The sequence below is a fragment of the Phaethon lepturus genome, unplaced genomic scaffold (genome assembly GCF_000687285.1).
Source record: "Phaethon lepturus isolate BGI_N335 unplaced genomic scaffold, ASM68728v1 scaffold11763, whole genome shotgun sequence".
Lineage (NCBI taxonomy): Eukaryota > Metazoa > Chordata > Aves > Phaethontiformes > Phaethontidae > Phaethon > Phaethon lepturus.
Genome location: NW_010528443.1, coordinates 74,559 through 89,092, shown reverse-complemented (window position 1 = coordinate 89,092; position 14,534 = coordinate 74,559). Strand labels below are relative to the sequence as shown.

General features: G+C 41.2%; 1 protein-coding gene across 1 annotated transcript in view; it reads left to right on the top strand.

Moving 5' to 3' along the window:
• Positions 1-442: 442 nt before the first annotated feature.
• The window catches only part of ADAMTSL1 (ADAMTS-like 1), a gene marked incomplete at its 5' end in the record, with an annotated part of 54,211 nt that continues 40,119 nt past the window's right edge, over positions 443-14,534 (top strand). Inside the window, 4 exons of the mRNA XM_010283680.1 lie at positions 443-653; positions 7,637-7,816; positions 8,925-9,078; positions 10,373-11,513. Coding sequence (XP_010281982.1) covers positions 443-653; positions 7,637-7,816; positions 8,925-9,078; positions 10,373-11,513 — 1,686 coding nt within the window. The remainder of the gene's footprint in view (positions 654-7,636; positions 7,817-8,924; positions 9,079-10,372; positions 11,514-14,534) is intronic.

Genomic DNA, 14,534 nt, shown 5'->3' with positions numbered 1-14,534 from the left:
AGTCAGGAGCACTACAACTGGATCTTCTGGAAGAAATTCCTGCTCAGCAATTCACTGATGCATTCCTTTGATGGACTTTATTAACATCTTCATTTTTTTTATTAAAGACAGAAAAAAGCCTAGCTAGTTAAATCCATTCAGTCTTGAAATACATGGGCGAGGCTCCTGCACACCAAAAATTTTAATTTGAGATGGAAAACTGTTTCTGTGATATTGCAGGAGTCCCAAAGGCTTTAAGTCCAAGAGCTTTTGACAAGAACTGAAAATTTAGAGGAATAGTAAATATTCCTCTTAGCCTCATACTGCAGCTACAAGAAGGGTGATGGTGATCAGAGAATTGCCTTTCATTCATTGTTTCTTTTTCATCTGTCATTGTAAAATGAGAAAAATTAAGGTGACTTTATTCTGTGCTTAAGGTTTTTCTCTCCTGACCCCTTCACAGATGGGAGATTGGGAAATGGAGCACCTGCAGTCTTACCTGCGGGGTTGGATTGCAGACACGAGATGTCTTCTGTTCTCATCTACTATCAAGAGAGACTAATGAGACCGTGATTTTGGCAGATGAATTGTGCTATAAACCTAAGCCATCCCTCGTGCAAGCCTGTAATCGCTTTGACTGCCCACCCTCCTGGTATTCTACAGAATGGCAAGAGGTAAGAATGTATGTGTAATCTCATTTTACGACTGCTAAAAGTAGTCACTGTATGCATTATAACTGCATCATTTTGCTTTAGCCCATCAAGAAGATTCATTAATCTGTCCAACAAAAAAATGACAAAGTATGCCTTTTTGCTCTTTAAAAAAAAATGCTTCAACATTTTCAGATGCAAATAATGACTGTAGCTACTTCTAATGCAAAATATTAGCACTATAGCACTATAGCATTTAATGACTGACTATAATCCCAGACAAAAATATCTGGAATATGATGGTCAGATGCAGTGAGTGCATTTGGGTTAGCGATGCCAAGGTTACTAGGAATGCAAAGCTGTAAGGATCCAGGAGGAGACAACCTCTAAAGCATCTTGAGTATTTCATATATTCTCAAATAATAATTTAGTTTAGGACAAAAACCACTCCTCTCCCTTCAGAGTCACACATGAACATTAGGCACTGCCCTTTGCGAGGCAGCTGAAAATTGCTGTCTACACAATGGATCTGTACAAGGATTTCCATCTTGGGAAAGCAACCTGAAGTGAGTTTATTTGCTGCCAGCTGCTTGCGAATTAAAACACTTGTGCAATTCAAAAAACTTAAAGATGTTTCTGTTGGATATAATACTGCAATAGAAGAAAGGATCCTGCCCTGTTGTCAAGCATAAAGGAAAAATTTGCTGTGTGGTGGAGGCTAAACAAGGCCTGTTTAAATCTTCAATTCTGCTGGGTGCAGGGATTCATTCCATCCTATGAGACAACTATGAGCACTTAGTACGGTGCTTACATACGCCTAGCCAGTCTCCACCTATAAAATCCGCTCTTTACTTAACAGCCAGGGACATGTTAATGTACTCACCTAATGAAGTAGATAAGTCTGTGCAGCTGTACTTCACAGGAGAGCTCTGGGTTTGGGCAGCCATCCTATTAGCAAAATTTTATGCCAGCCTGATGTTCTGTCAAAACTAGGTAACTAGCCTATAGCATTAGTCTTGTGTTTAAAACAATTCAGTGATTTCATGTTTTAATTTGTCTACTAATATTCACATATATGTATTTGCTTTGTTGTACTTTTGAATAGTTCTAGGCTATCATCATACATAGATGCTATATTTGTAAATAGCAAATAGCATTCTACTAGCACATATGGTAACAAAGCCAAGCATTTCAAAGTTAGGATATGCTAGAAGGAGTGCCTTATGTTCATTAAAATCCTGTAATTTGCCACATTTCTTACAGGAACAATTTTCTGTAAGTTTATATGAACAGTCAGAAGAGACATATGTTACAGCATGCTGAAAAATTTATTTTCTGCTAACAATGATTAGCAATAAGGCCACCTTAGAACAGTACTTAAATAGTTTCTGTTAGAGCAATTTTCAACCAGATTTTTTTTCAAGATTTGAACATCTTCCTCAACACTGTAAACACACATATTTCTGCCTGTCTGAGGTAATGTTTTAGCAATTTTTGTATCTGCTCAAGGGCTCTTAAATATGATGTCTTTTTGAAAGGTGTAGCAGATCTTAGGGAGGGAGGAGCTTCATTAAGTATAAAGGCTTTAACACATATTAATCAGGAATGAAATCAAACTGCTCAGTTCACACCTTTTGTATTACCTGCTGCCTTCTCTGGGCTGGGTGGAGAGAACCTGTGCTGCAATTCATTGCTGCAGCTTAACGAAGGTCACATCATATCTGTTCTGCGCTTACTTCCACAGGCTTTGCAGGCTGGCCAGCTGCGTACATAGCTCTTCACTACATGGGCACTGAATATGTGTAATCTCATTTTACGACTGCTAAAAGTAGTCACTGTATGCATTATCAATGCATCATTTTGTTTTAGCCCATCAAGAAGATTCATTAATCTGCCCAACAAGCCATTAAAAAAACGACTTTCTAAGCCACTAAAAAAAAAAACTTTCACCAGGAGAAAGCAGCACAAAAAATGTACTTCTCTACCTACTGATTTCAGCCTCTGTTTAAATGAGTATAGTGAAAAAAAAAAAAAGCCTAATCCATCAAAATTATTTTCCATTCTCTCACTTTTTAAAGACATCTGTCTTCCTTCTTTGCACCACCAACCTCTGTACAGTTATTTCCACCCTGTAGGAAATAACAGGCCTCACAGTTCAGTCTCACACAGGTTTCCCATGGATGACCTCCATGTGAAAACCTGCACCATCAGGCCAGTGTGTTGCGCTTAAGGATTATTACAGCTGTTGGCTCCTGGGATGTATGAGGGAAAAGTCCATTTGGACAGGATGTGAGTGGCTGAGACTTCTCCCAGAGGTGAGCTCCAGCCATGCAGCAGAGCTGCCGTGGAGACCTCCAGCAGAAGAAATCCTGCAGGAGTATTTCTTTCCTTGTATTAATGGACCCACAACATCTCCCCTCTCCCTAAATCCCTGAGAGGGTCTCTATGGGGAGATGGAGGGCCCTGCAGGAAGGTGCCTTCCTCACCCTAAGCAAGTTCATCAAAGCTACTACAGAGGATAACATCTGTTCTTGACACAGCCTGGTTTGAAGCCATTTCTTTGGTCTTGTCTGTGGAGTTTGTCGTGCTTTTCAGAGCACTCTCTCACAATAGTTTCAAGCAAACCAACAAAAGATTTAAACTGCAATGAGCAATGTTTTCTTTTATAAGGCCTTTTATGCTTGTTAAGGAAGGGTTGTCTGAATTAAATGCCATTAGAAGCCCCACTGTTCCTGGCAGATAAATACATGATAATTATCAGTGTTGCAACATTCCAAGCGTTTATTTAGATATCTCTTTGCAGATTCAAGACTATTTATTTTTAAATAGTTCTGTTTCTTAGCTAAATCCATTAGGATGTTTATCTTCTTTTCAGTAGTGTGCTTCTGGAGGAAAGTGGATATGAGCTTTCATTTTTACAAGACCCTATAAATATCTACTCTGCAGACCTCAAATGGGAGACAGCCATAAGTAAATCTTCATCCTCCTTTGTTTCATTACTGAATAAGCACCGTAGTCTCGGTCCCAGCATTCTTGTTTAGCTGCTCGGAGCTGTCCTTCCTCCAAAGATAGTTAGAACAATGGCTTGACAACAGAGGTAGCAGGGGAAAACTGGTAACATTTTCAAATATTTTCCTAGCTATTTTTTCTCTATAGTGTAAAAAGTCCTTTCTAAATCTTCAGGTGTCAGGCCCTAGAAAGGAACTGAAAGACCTGCTGAGAGAAGAACTGTTTACTCCCTTTGCAGATGCTTTATCTTTACTGCAGAGTCATAGCAAAGAATTCATTTTTGAGAGTAAGGCCAAAACTTTTACTGCTGTAGTCCCATCACCTTGAGCAGAGGGCATTGCAAAATTAAACCACCTAGGAGAGCTGAGGGGTAGGACAACCCTTTCCCCAACTGTCCCTGTAAGCAGGACTGACAGTAAAATGACATCCTTTCAAACATTCAGCTACTTCCCCAAGCCAATAACAGTTATGATGCTGAGTGACGGTTGCCTAGCCCTTTATTTTTCATTAATAAATGTCTTTTTTCCACAAGTTTGAAAAGAGACCAGCTTCCTTGCCTCCCAAACAGTGGAAATGGTGGTTTTGTCTGAAAATTTGAGTACAATGTATGCATGTGTATAGATGCATGTGCTGAGGCAGCGACACAGCCCACTTTTCCTCTCTGCTTTCAACAGCAACGATTAATTTTTTGTGTTAATTATCATTTACAGACTGTTGTATGAGCAGAACAGATACCAAAGAAATTACTGCAGTGAGAGATGCCAAGGCCACAGTTCCACCAGCAGTTTAGGATATCATATGCCAGCACTTCTACCAAAGGAGAAAATAGCTGCTGCGGGCATCTCTTTCTTGCCCTTATAGCACCTACTCCCTTATATCTCCAAAAGTGCTGTGCAATCATGCAATGGTCCTGGTTAATGCTAGCCAGAAATATAACTAGCTTTAGCCTAGATTAATTTTCCTCTCTGGTTCACATGCAGCCACACAAATGCTTATACCAGCATATGAGAAAAGGAAGCACAAAACCAGGAATGACTCACTGGTGGAATGGGGTGTATAGGTTGTCTTCTTTGGTGTCAGTCTTGCCTCATGTTTGCTTAAGCTAATTGTTGAGAACTAGGCATAATCAGGCAGCAATGTGGGGAGATGCCATTGTGGAAGTTGGCACCCTGGCAAAGTTCCAGACCCCCTGTAAAGGAATGTCAGGGGATATTGGGCTTGTCTCTGCTCAGAAGCTGTGGAGAGCAGGAATATCAAGACACATATTTCAAACAGCCACACTTTTACCTACTTGGGTGGGTTAGGTGAAACCACCCTGTGATACAAGCACTCTTCTCTGTTTTAAGAGTGCTGTGAGATCTTTCTGAACAGCAGAGAGAGATGGGATATGTCCTAATTGAGGATCCTCTAAAAAATACTGTTTCATGTTGCCCATAAATACAAGAAGATGTTGCTGTCATTGCTTACCCCCTTTCTTGGAAAAATGTGAAGGCTGGAAGCTTCCACTAGACAAAAATCAGCAGAAACTCCAGGGCAGTGAAGGCTCCAGGGGTGAAATACAGGTACAAGCATAGCTCCAGGGCAGTAATCCAGGACTGTCCTAGAACAGCATTCCTGCGGACAAGGAGGAATCTCATTACTGTGTTTGTCTGTCTCTGGCACTTAGTAATAATTTAGCGTTGAGTAGCAAGTTATTCTTCAAAAAACAAAGTTATGTAAGTGACTGAAGGGCAAGAAGTAAGAAAAGATCTGTTTTGTCTTACTCTTTTATCTGGTAGTGGTGAAGGGCAGGAAGACTTCCTGGGATTTGATTGATTGACAGAAGGAACATGCATTTGTTGTATTCATACAGTGCCTAACCCGTTTTGGCTCTGCTATGCAATGGCAGTCATTAGGCAATCTTGAAGTAATACATTTAATCATATTTTTCTTGATTTACTCTCTCCTCAGGAATGAATTGTCCTCAAATGAAAGCTTGATAAATGTTTTCTTTTGTTGAAAACTGAAGTATTGGTTTACTCGTTTAATGTTTTTGGAAGCCTTTGAGCTTTGTAGCATTCTAAGTAGGACAAAAGCTATTTTTACTCGTTAGAGAGCAAACCAAACTGAATATAAATATGATACTCAGTTCTTCTGCACTTCCTTTCTGTCTTTCAAAGAAAATGTATATCCTAAATACTAAGGCTAGCATTAAAGTTTATATATGTACACAAGAACTTTCACACACAGAGAATCACTAAGGTTGCAAAAGACCTCTAAGATATCAAGTCCAACCAGCAACCCAACACCACCATGCCCACTAAACCATGTCCCAAAATGCCACGTCTACACATTTTTTGAATACTTCAGGTGGTGGTGACTCCACCACCTCCCTGGGCAGCCTGTTCCAATGTTTGATCACTCTCTCAGTAAAGAAAATTGTCCTAATATCTAGTCTAAACCTCCCCTGGCACAACTTGAGGCCATTTCCTCTCGTTCTATCACTAGTTACTTGGGAGAAAAGTCCAACACTCACCTCGCCACAACCCCCTTTCAAGTAGTTGTAGAGAGCGACAAGGTCTCCCCTCAGCCTCCTCTTCTCCAGACTGAACAACCCCAGTTCCCTCAGCTGCTCCTCATAAGACTTGTTCTCCAGACTCCTCACCAGCTTTATTGCCCTTCTTTGGACACGCTCGAGCAACTCAATACCCTTCTTGTAGTGAGGGGCCCTCACTATATCTCTCTATCTGAAAGAGAAGGGCCTTTCACAACTGCAAGATTTTCTAAACCAGTCAGTTTTTCACTGCTTGAGTATGTTTTAATATTTCTTCATATGGTTTTGTGCTCCGCAGGCATAATTTCCATGTCGCAAGCTATAAGCAACTCCTGGTCATGTCAGTGTCATGCAGGCTTCCCCTTCTTTGCTAGGAGAAAGGAGAAAAGAAGTTGAGCTGGTTGGACTGAGCAGGAGAACTGGGAGCCTGGAAGCCTGTTACCAGCCTCAGGAAAAAGATCCTTAGCAAAAAGGGCTGACCAACCAAGTTTACAAAAAAGATTCAGGGAAGCTATTTCATCTGCTTGTCCAAAATTTCCTGCCCTACTTGGGTAGAAAATGGATAGAGAGAGGGATATTTACATTAAAGAGAGAGGGAAGGTGAGTTCTCTGGATATTAATCATCCCAATTTAATTTGACTCAAATAAATGTTCCTCCTTACCTTTTGGAAAGAATACACACTGCTGTCATGACAGCTGAAAATATAAAACGGCTTCATGGATATTTAAGTTTATTATATTAACCTTATAAACCCGTTACTGAGACTAACAGTAGATTGCAGCTGATATATAGCTTTTGCATTAATTAAAAATCAGAGAAATGCCATAATGCAAGAAGTCTTCAAGGATAGGATTTCTGGACTGGACAGTTAAGTTTTGAGCTGCACTAACAATAGACCTCATGCAAGTCAGAAACGAGAGATGAAAAATTACAAAAGGGAGAAAAAGCAAAGTGATAAACTGGGGAAATTTTTACTTATCACTCCCTCAAATTTCCATTTGTTTTGAATCTTGAATCATCTACAGCTGGATACGACTTCTCCACTCTCTCTGGCACTGTCAGTAGCACAGTCAGAGCTCAGGCAGTGACATTAGGATGTAGATCCTCCACATTATGTGCCTGTGTCTCACTTTCCGGTTGGTGGCTACAGGAAAGGACAACTTTTCTACCTCCATACTGTAACTCTGACCCATTGTTTCCATGTCTTTTGTACAAATGCCGGAAAATAGAACATTTCAGAAATACTGAAGCAGTTTTTCTAAATATTAGCAGAATCAACTGCTTCCACATTCCAAAATATTTTGACATTTTTAAAAGAAGTCTGTTTTGATGTCTCTAATTATTTTTTTTATATTTTCTATTTGGCCAAAACTGAGTGTTGATTTCTACCCAAATTCACAAGTAATTTTTGCTGCCAGTTGCCATGGTGCAAGTGTGATGCAAGGTGGGTCTCATCTCCTACAGTGTTCACAGACATGTGGCGGTGGTGTCCAGAAGCGAGATACACTTTGTAAGCAGCGCCTGGCAGATGGAAGCCTATTAGAGCTACCAGAAACCTTCTGTTCCACACCAAGGCCAGTTACTCAACAAGCCTGCAAAAATGAGGATTGTCCCAGTGAGTGGCTTCTCTCTGACTGGACACAGGTATGTTACTTGTATGCACGAGTATTGTGCTGTTCTTGGCAATGATGTTCCTCGGTCAATTGGGGTAAAGGAGCACAAAGTATGTTATGCCCAGTTTTGTCCTGTAATCTGTCCTTATCATCCTGGTAGGGGATATGATCACTAGCTCCGTGCTCCTCTTTGGACATTGCCTCCACAGATGTGGGTTAGCCATCCAGCCAAACCATACTCCTTTCTGGCATAAACACAAGCCATGCTCAAAACAATAAACCCCTGCCTCTGTCCATGCCTGTGCTTATGTTCATCCAAGGCATTGATGAAGAGTAATCTTTACTCCCCCAAGCTAAATGCTTTTTCTTCCCAGACTCTGACTGTTCTGATGTCAATAGCCTTTTTCTCCTTGGGGCCACTTCAACGTTCTATGATACAGAGAAGAGAAGGGACTCCTGTAGTCTGCTGTAGGCACATCATTACAGACAACAAGCCTCTTATTCTAGGACACTGCTTTTTCAATGGTAGCTAGTTAGTTACTTCCTACACCACAGAATGGTTAAGAGGGTTTATACCCTTTTGTGTAAGCCATGTGTGGTAACTACTAGGCTGAGGTAACTCATTGGTATCTGAAACATCCATTTATTATTCCTAATAGGTCTGCAACAGTAAAGGTCAAAGATTAAGTTTAGGCCAGATTTTAGCAGAACAGGTTGTATCTGTGAAGTGCAACTCAGTGTCGTCTGCTTTTGGCTACAAGCAGAAGTTTTTCCAGCCAGTAGACACAGACATATAGAAACAAAGTGCAAAGACAAGTTCTATTGTAGCACAGTACCATTAAAAAAAAGGACACCGAGAGAAAAAAGTGCTAAAGGGAGCATGGGAAGAGTCAAAACCTCAAAATACTGGACAGAAAATACCTGATATTTCATCGCCTTACTGTGCCTGCACTGTTTGTAGCTCAATGGCCAGGTGCTGCTCTGCTTTATTTCACAGCGATATTTTGAAGGCTGTAGCTGATCCGTACCATTGTATGAGTACGCAATGTGGATATGGGTGGTGAGGGGGTGTGTGTGACAACAAGCACCCTTTTGCTTTTAATACACCTTGTTCCTAATATTTTTTATTCTGTTCCTAGTGTTCAGTCAGCTGTGGAGAGGGCACCCAGAGTCGAAATGCCATTTGTAGAAAGATGCTGAAAACTGGAGGTTCTGTCATCGTCAATTCCTCATTGTGCTCACCTTTGCCATTCTCATCCTTGGTCAGGCCCTGTGCACTAGGCACCTGTGCAAGTAAGTGGAAAAGATGCTTGGCAGTGCTTGGGGGAAGGAGGCCTGGATGTCCATTACTAAGAAATCCATGCTGTCACCTGCTCCATAACCTTCTCTTGTGCTAGTGTCCATCTTGCAGAGTGGTTGCTGCTGCTGAGTTTTCTGTCTGTGAACAAGTATGGTTTGTTTAGCAATAAGGCAAGTCAGTGGATGAGAACTATAAATTTTACTGTTAGAGCTGGGTCTGAGCCAATGTGCTGGAAAGGAGCTACTAGTTTCTGGAAGAACTGACTCAAAATTCTGACCCAAATCTAGATCTAAATTTCACAAATGGAATGTAGAGGCTTAGAGATACAGCACAGCAGCCTGAGGGCAGCTGCAAATAAACTCTCTGCTAGAAGAGCTAGAAATGAAAGAAAATGGTTGGTAAGGGATTTTGTTGAAGATCTTTTAAAAACATGTTATTTCATCATGTCACTCGGAACACCCTATGCCCTGGGATTTCTAAGGCACCATGCAACATAAATTAGATGTATTTTATGTTGTCATTTCATGCTTTTGTTGTTGCCCTTTGCAAGAGCAGTAGTCTCCCTCTACGCCCTTCCCTTCCTTGCAGTAATCCAACTGGATATGTGAAAGTTTGAAAGGCAGCCTAGCTTCAGCTTAAAGTTGACTATGAACTCTGAAACTGCTAAATGTTGGGTATGTCAGGGAGAAAGAAGATCTGACATTCAGAAGCAAAGCTGGGACCAAATGTTGCATGGTATTTACTAATAATATTCCTATACTGCTTTAGTTCTCTGTCGTAGAGATCTGGAAACTGAAAGGACACACTGAACTAGTGCACTTTAATATTTTTTACCGTGTTTTTAAGCCTAGTCCAGACAGTTTTCTTTTGTTCTCTTCAATGTTACTCCCTGCGGTAGAAGTATTTTCAGTCTTCCTTTCTGCTGTGACCTGCAAGATGATGTTGCTTTTGAGGGTTTGGATGGTAAACACTTGTTTATGTTTAAACATTATCTTCATTTAAATACTTTATCACAAAGAACTACATTTCCACTCAAGTTTTCTCCCTCCCATAAAGCTTTTGTCCCATAAAGTTTTTGTATCTGCATGTACCCTGGGCAGGACTACTTTTGCATTCCTAAAGTGTGCTTTGTTATTCCTCTTATTTTGATTGTTCCAGCTTAATGTTCAGCAGCTGGTGGCCAGTTTCTCCCATTACTGTCTAATGAGTTGAATGCTGCCAGCACCAAAGTACACTGCTTGTTTTGTTTAATGGTATCACATACTAATAGTATTAATGATATTTCAGGGCACAACAGGCCAGCTCATAAGCAAAGCCCCCATATTATGGCCGTAAAGAAAGTTTACATCCAGACAAGGAAGCAGAAGAAGCTACACTTTATTGTGGGTGGGTATGCCTACCTGCTGCCCAAAACCTCCATTATTCTCCGATGCCCCACAAGGAGGTTCCGGAAATCAATGATCACTTGGGAAAAGGATGACAAGAGGCTCGTCAGCTCAGCTCACATCACCATTGCACCCTATGGGTATGTGAAAATCCACCGTCTGAAGCCTTCAGACACTGGGACATACACCTGCATAGCAGGGCCAGCCCGGGAGCATTTTGTAATTAAATTAATTGGAAGCAACAAGAAGATTATTGTTGGGCAGCCAACTGGTATTAAGGAGGAAGAGGCCATGAGAAAGGCTGGCTTGAATGAAGCCTTGCGTACGCAGGAGAAACATATGAATGCGATTCTCTTCAATGGGAGCAAGGCTGAAAAGCGAGGGCACCTTGCTGACCCCAGCAGCTGGTATGATGATATTGTCTTAAGGCTGCTACAGCACAGGGGCTGCCCAGGGGAAAACCTGGAGTCCTGGGAAGCCCAGGATTCCACAGAAAGAAATGCCTCTTCAGAGGAGGAACAGAGCCGGGAGTATAGCCTGCCATTTACAATGGTCACAGAGCAGAAACGGTTGGATGATATCATAAGGAACTTGTCTCAACAGCCTGAGGAGCTTAAAGATGTCTACACTGAGCAGCTTGTTGTCCAGCTGGCTCATGAGGTTTTCAAGAGTCACCTGGAGCACCAGGAATCTGTCCTCAAAGTGTCGAGGCGAAGAGTAGATTCAACCTCAGTGGAGTATCCTCTCCACAGACATGTTTCTGGATTTACCAGCTCCCTGAGGACGTCATCTGCTGAAGCATTTCTTCCCACCGCTGTAGACCTGGCAAATGGCTTGCACAGACCTCATCAAAAGCCTGCCATCCTCCGAAAGATTTCAGCAGCACAGCAGCTTTCTGCTTCAGAAGTTGTTACCCACCTGGGACAGACAGTGGTCCTAGCCAGTGGCACACTGAGCGTGCTGCTTCACTGTGAGGCAGTGGGAAACCCAAAGCCCACCATCAGCTGGGCTAAGAACGGAGAGGAGGTGAAATACAATGATAGGTAAAACATACTATTTAACTTTTAAGAAAATAATTTATATTTTGACTCTTCAGTTTCCATGTTTTACTGCCTGTCAGTCCCATGGACAAAAAAGTATTTTGCTGTAGTCTGATCTCCTAGCAGAAGGAAGCCCTGACATATGTGAAGTGGTAAACCGGGCACTGTAACTCTTCAATACGGTCTGCATGCTGAGTTAGTCTGGTGTAGCAAACAGGAGCTTTACTTTGGTTTCAGTAAATAAGAAAAGAGTTGGTAAAGCACAAAAGTAGGTAAGTGCCTAATGCAGTCAACAGAACACTTCATGTCAGGAGGCTGAGAGCCTTAGTGTATTTTCCCATCTGAAGGTGGAGGTTTCTATTATGAAGACTGGTTTTGAGATAAAAAGGTTTATTATTGATTATTACTATTACTATTATTGTCTGTTGGAGGTATGAACTGCATTTCTCACAGTGCTTCAGCGGCGTCTGTCTGACATGGTTGTGGTAGCAGAAGACAGAGGAAGTAAGGCTCTGCCTTCCACATGTGTATCTGTATGTAAAACTTCCCCAGGATAAACCTCAGGGGTCATTACAATCACCATGCCCTGTGTGCATTCTGATAGAGGCTGGAAATTCTGGAACCATGCCTCACGGCTATTTGCAGCTATACTGTCACCTCAACACACTGATCTCTAAGCATTAGTCTTCTGATGTGAGTGGGTGCCTCCTCATGTGTTCAAACTCCAGTGTGCTGGCCCCTCAGGTGTAGCCCAAGAACTTGAGTAACAAAACGTTTTTATCAGTGTACCACAGAAATGATGCTAGTTTTCCTATAGGTAGCCTTTACCTGCTTATGACTCCACGTTATTTGTTTATGTGCAAGAGCATGCAAAAAGAGATTATTTTCAATGCGAGTTTTATGCTCAACTGTTTTGATAACATACATTTTTCTCATGTGTGTACTTGAGATTTTATGGTTTGGTTCAGTTCTGTGAGAAAGTGGTATATAAGGATGGGGAGAGAGTATAAGAAGCAGTTACATTAACCAACATGGTACAACAAAGCAGTCCAGGGATCTGCTAGCAGCTCTTTCTGCACAAGATACTGACCTCGGTTAAGCCATCTGAATTTAGTCAGAAAGTCAGGTTGGGAAATGAGAAAAGGTGGAGTCAAGGCAAAAGTTAATTTCCAGTGTGGTGCCTGTGGGTCATCCAGTGAAGTCTTGATTTAAGTACAGTTGCTCCTTCTGCATAGTTATACAATTAGTTTATTAGCTCATTTCTCACTTTGGCAACTGAATCACTCCAAAATTGTTGTTTCCTCTAATGTATTGAATTTCCTGGTTCTTGTCGCTCTTTCTGTGTCTGAAGGCTAGTAAACATATTAAGTTTCACACAAAAAATTGTAACATTCACAGGGGGAGGGAACACTAAGAGCAAGAATGTATCTCTTGTAGAAATCACAATGCAGTCTTAATCAAGACTTGGGCCCGTACTATCCCTTTATTTGGCCGTATTCCTGTGAAAATATCTTCATGCCCCTCCCCTCCCCAAAGTTTCATATATAGATTTTCATTGCCAATGGTTACATCCTGTTGGAATTGTGCCAATAAGGGATTTTTTTTTTTTTTTTTTTTGATCTCTACTTGAAATGACTGTGATTTCTGTAGTATGCTTGAAAGAGAATGAAGGTTACATAAAGTCCATGTGTGATTAATGCTGGACACTACAGCCATGAGAAAATTACAAGTTTATCTCACACCATATAAGCAGCCATGAGGCAGCAACAGGCAGATTCATTTAGCTGACAATAATACAGTCTTAAGATTTCTGAAATTTTCATTTGGAATATTTTTTTTTAATTTTACAGTGCCTTCCAATCTTTTTCTTTCCATTCAGTTTGCTGAAATAGCATCAAATGCTGTGTTGTATTTCTGAATTATCAGGCAACTATTTGTGCTCAAATTTTCAGTTGGAAAGACTTTGGGAAGTACAGTTCATTTGCCAATTAGTAGCGTTATTTATTGACAACTCTTCTTTAAAGGTTGAGGCAGTCTCCACTTCATGAACTTCCATCTGCACTCATCACTTATGGTTCCTCCAGGCTGGTGGGTGGGTAAGGAAATGAACAGTGCTCTGGGCTTCAGATCTGTAATTTTGGAGTTAATGGAAGTTTAGAAATCATGGTGCATATAAAATTTGGGTTGTGGATGTTTTGCTGGGTTCTTAACTGCAGTATTCTGGTTTGGGGTCAGAATGTTCTTGCTGGCTGCCAGTCAGCTGTGAAAATGAAAGCCACAGTTCAAGCAGTCTCACAGTATACAGATGTAAACTGCAAGGACATCTGCATGCGGTGGTGGTTGGTACGCTCTAGTTCTTTCAACTCTGCAGCTTGCCTTCTTCATACTTTGCCAGCCACTGAATGGAGAAGAGAAACCAGTTTTCCAACCCACCTCTGTCCCAATGGGAATAAGAAAATTAATATGGATGGGCCTTCCTGTACCAGTATCAAAGAGAGATACTTTTTGTGAGGAAGGTCAGAGAGTTGTGCTGAAATCCCTCAGCTCATGCCCTACTGAGTATGCTGAGATTCCAGTTGTATCTGGTTTGTATCGTGATTTTTAGAGTATAGGCTGCTGGTTCTAGGTTGGGTGATAGCTACCTGTATTGTGTATTGCCAAATACTGATATAAAGGTACTCACTTTCATGCATTGTGGCCATGGATTTTGTCTGGACCAGTGATGTAGCAATGAATGACTCTATTACCATTGCCTCCTTCCATGAGCTGTGCCATCACCTAGAAGTATTTATGACTCCTACTACATAGCTCCACTTGCACAAATCAATTTCTTTAGCTTTAGTCTAGGTACTGTTACAAAAAGATATAAAACAGGCCCCAAAAAAGTGCTGGTTTTCAGTTACTCAATAGAATGAAAACATATGACACAAAAAGCTGCAGCAGTTGAAAATATCTGTGTGGTTCCAGTAAAAGATCCTTGACTTGAGTCTGCATATTCAGCCTAAGTCCATATTTAACATGAGT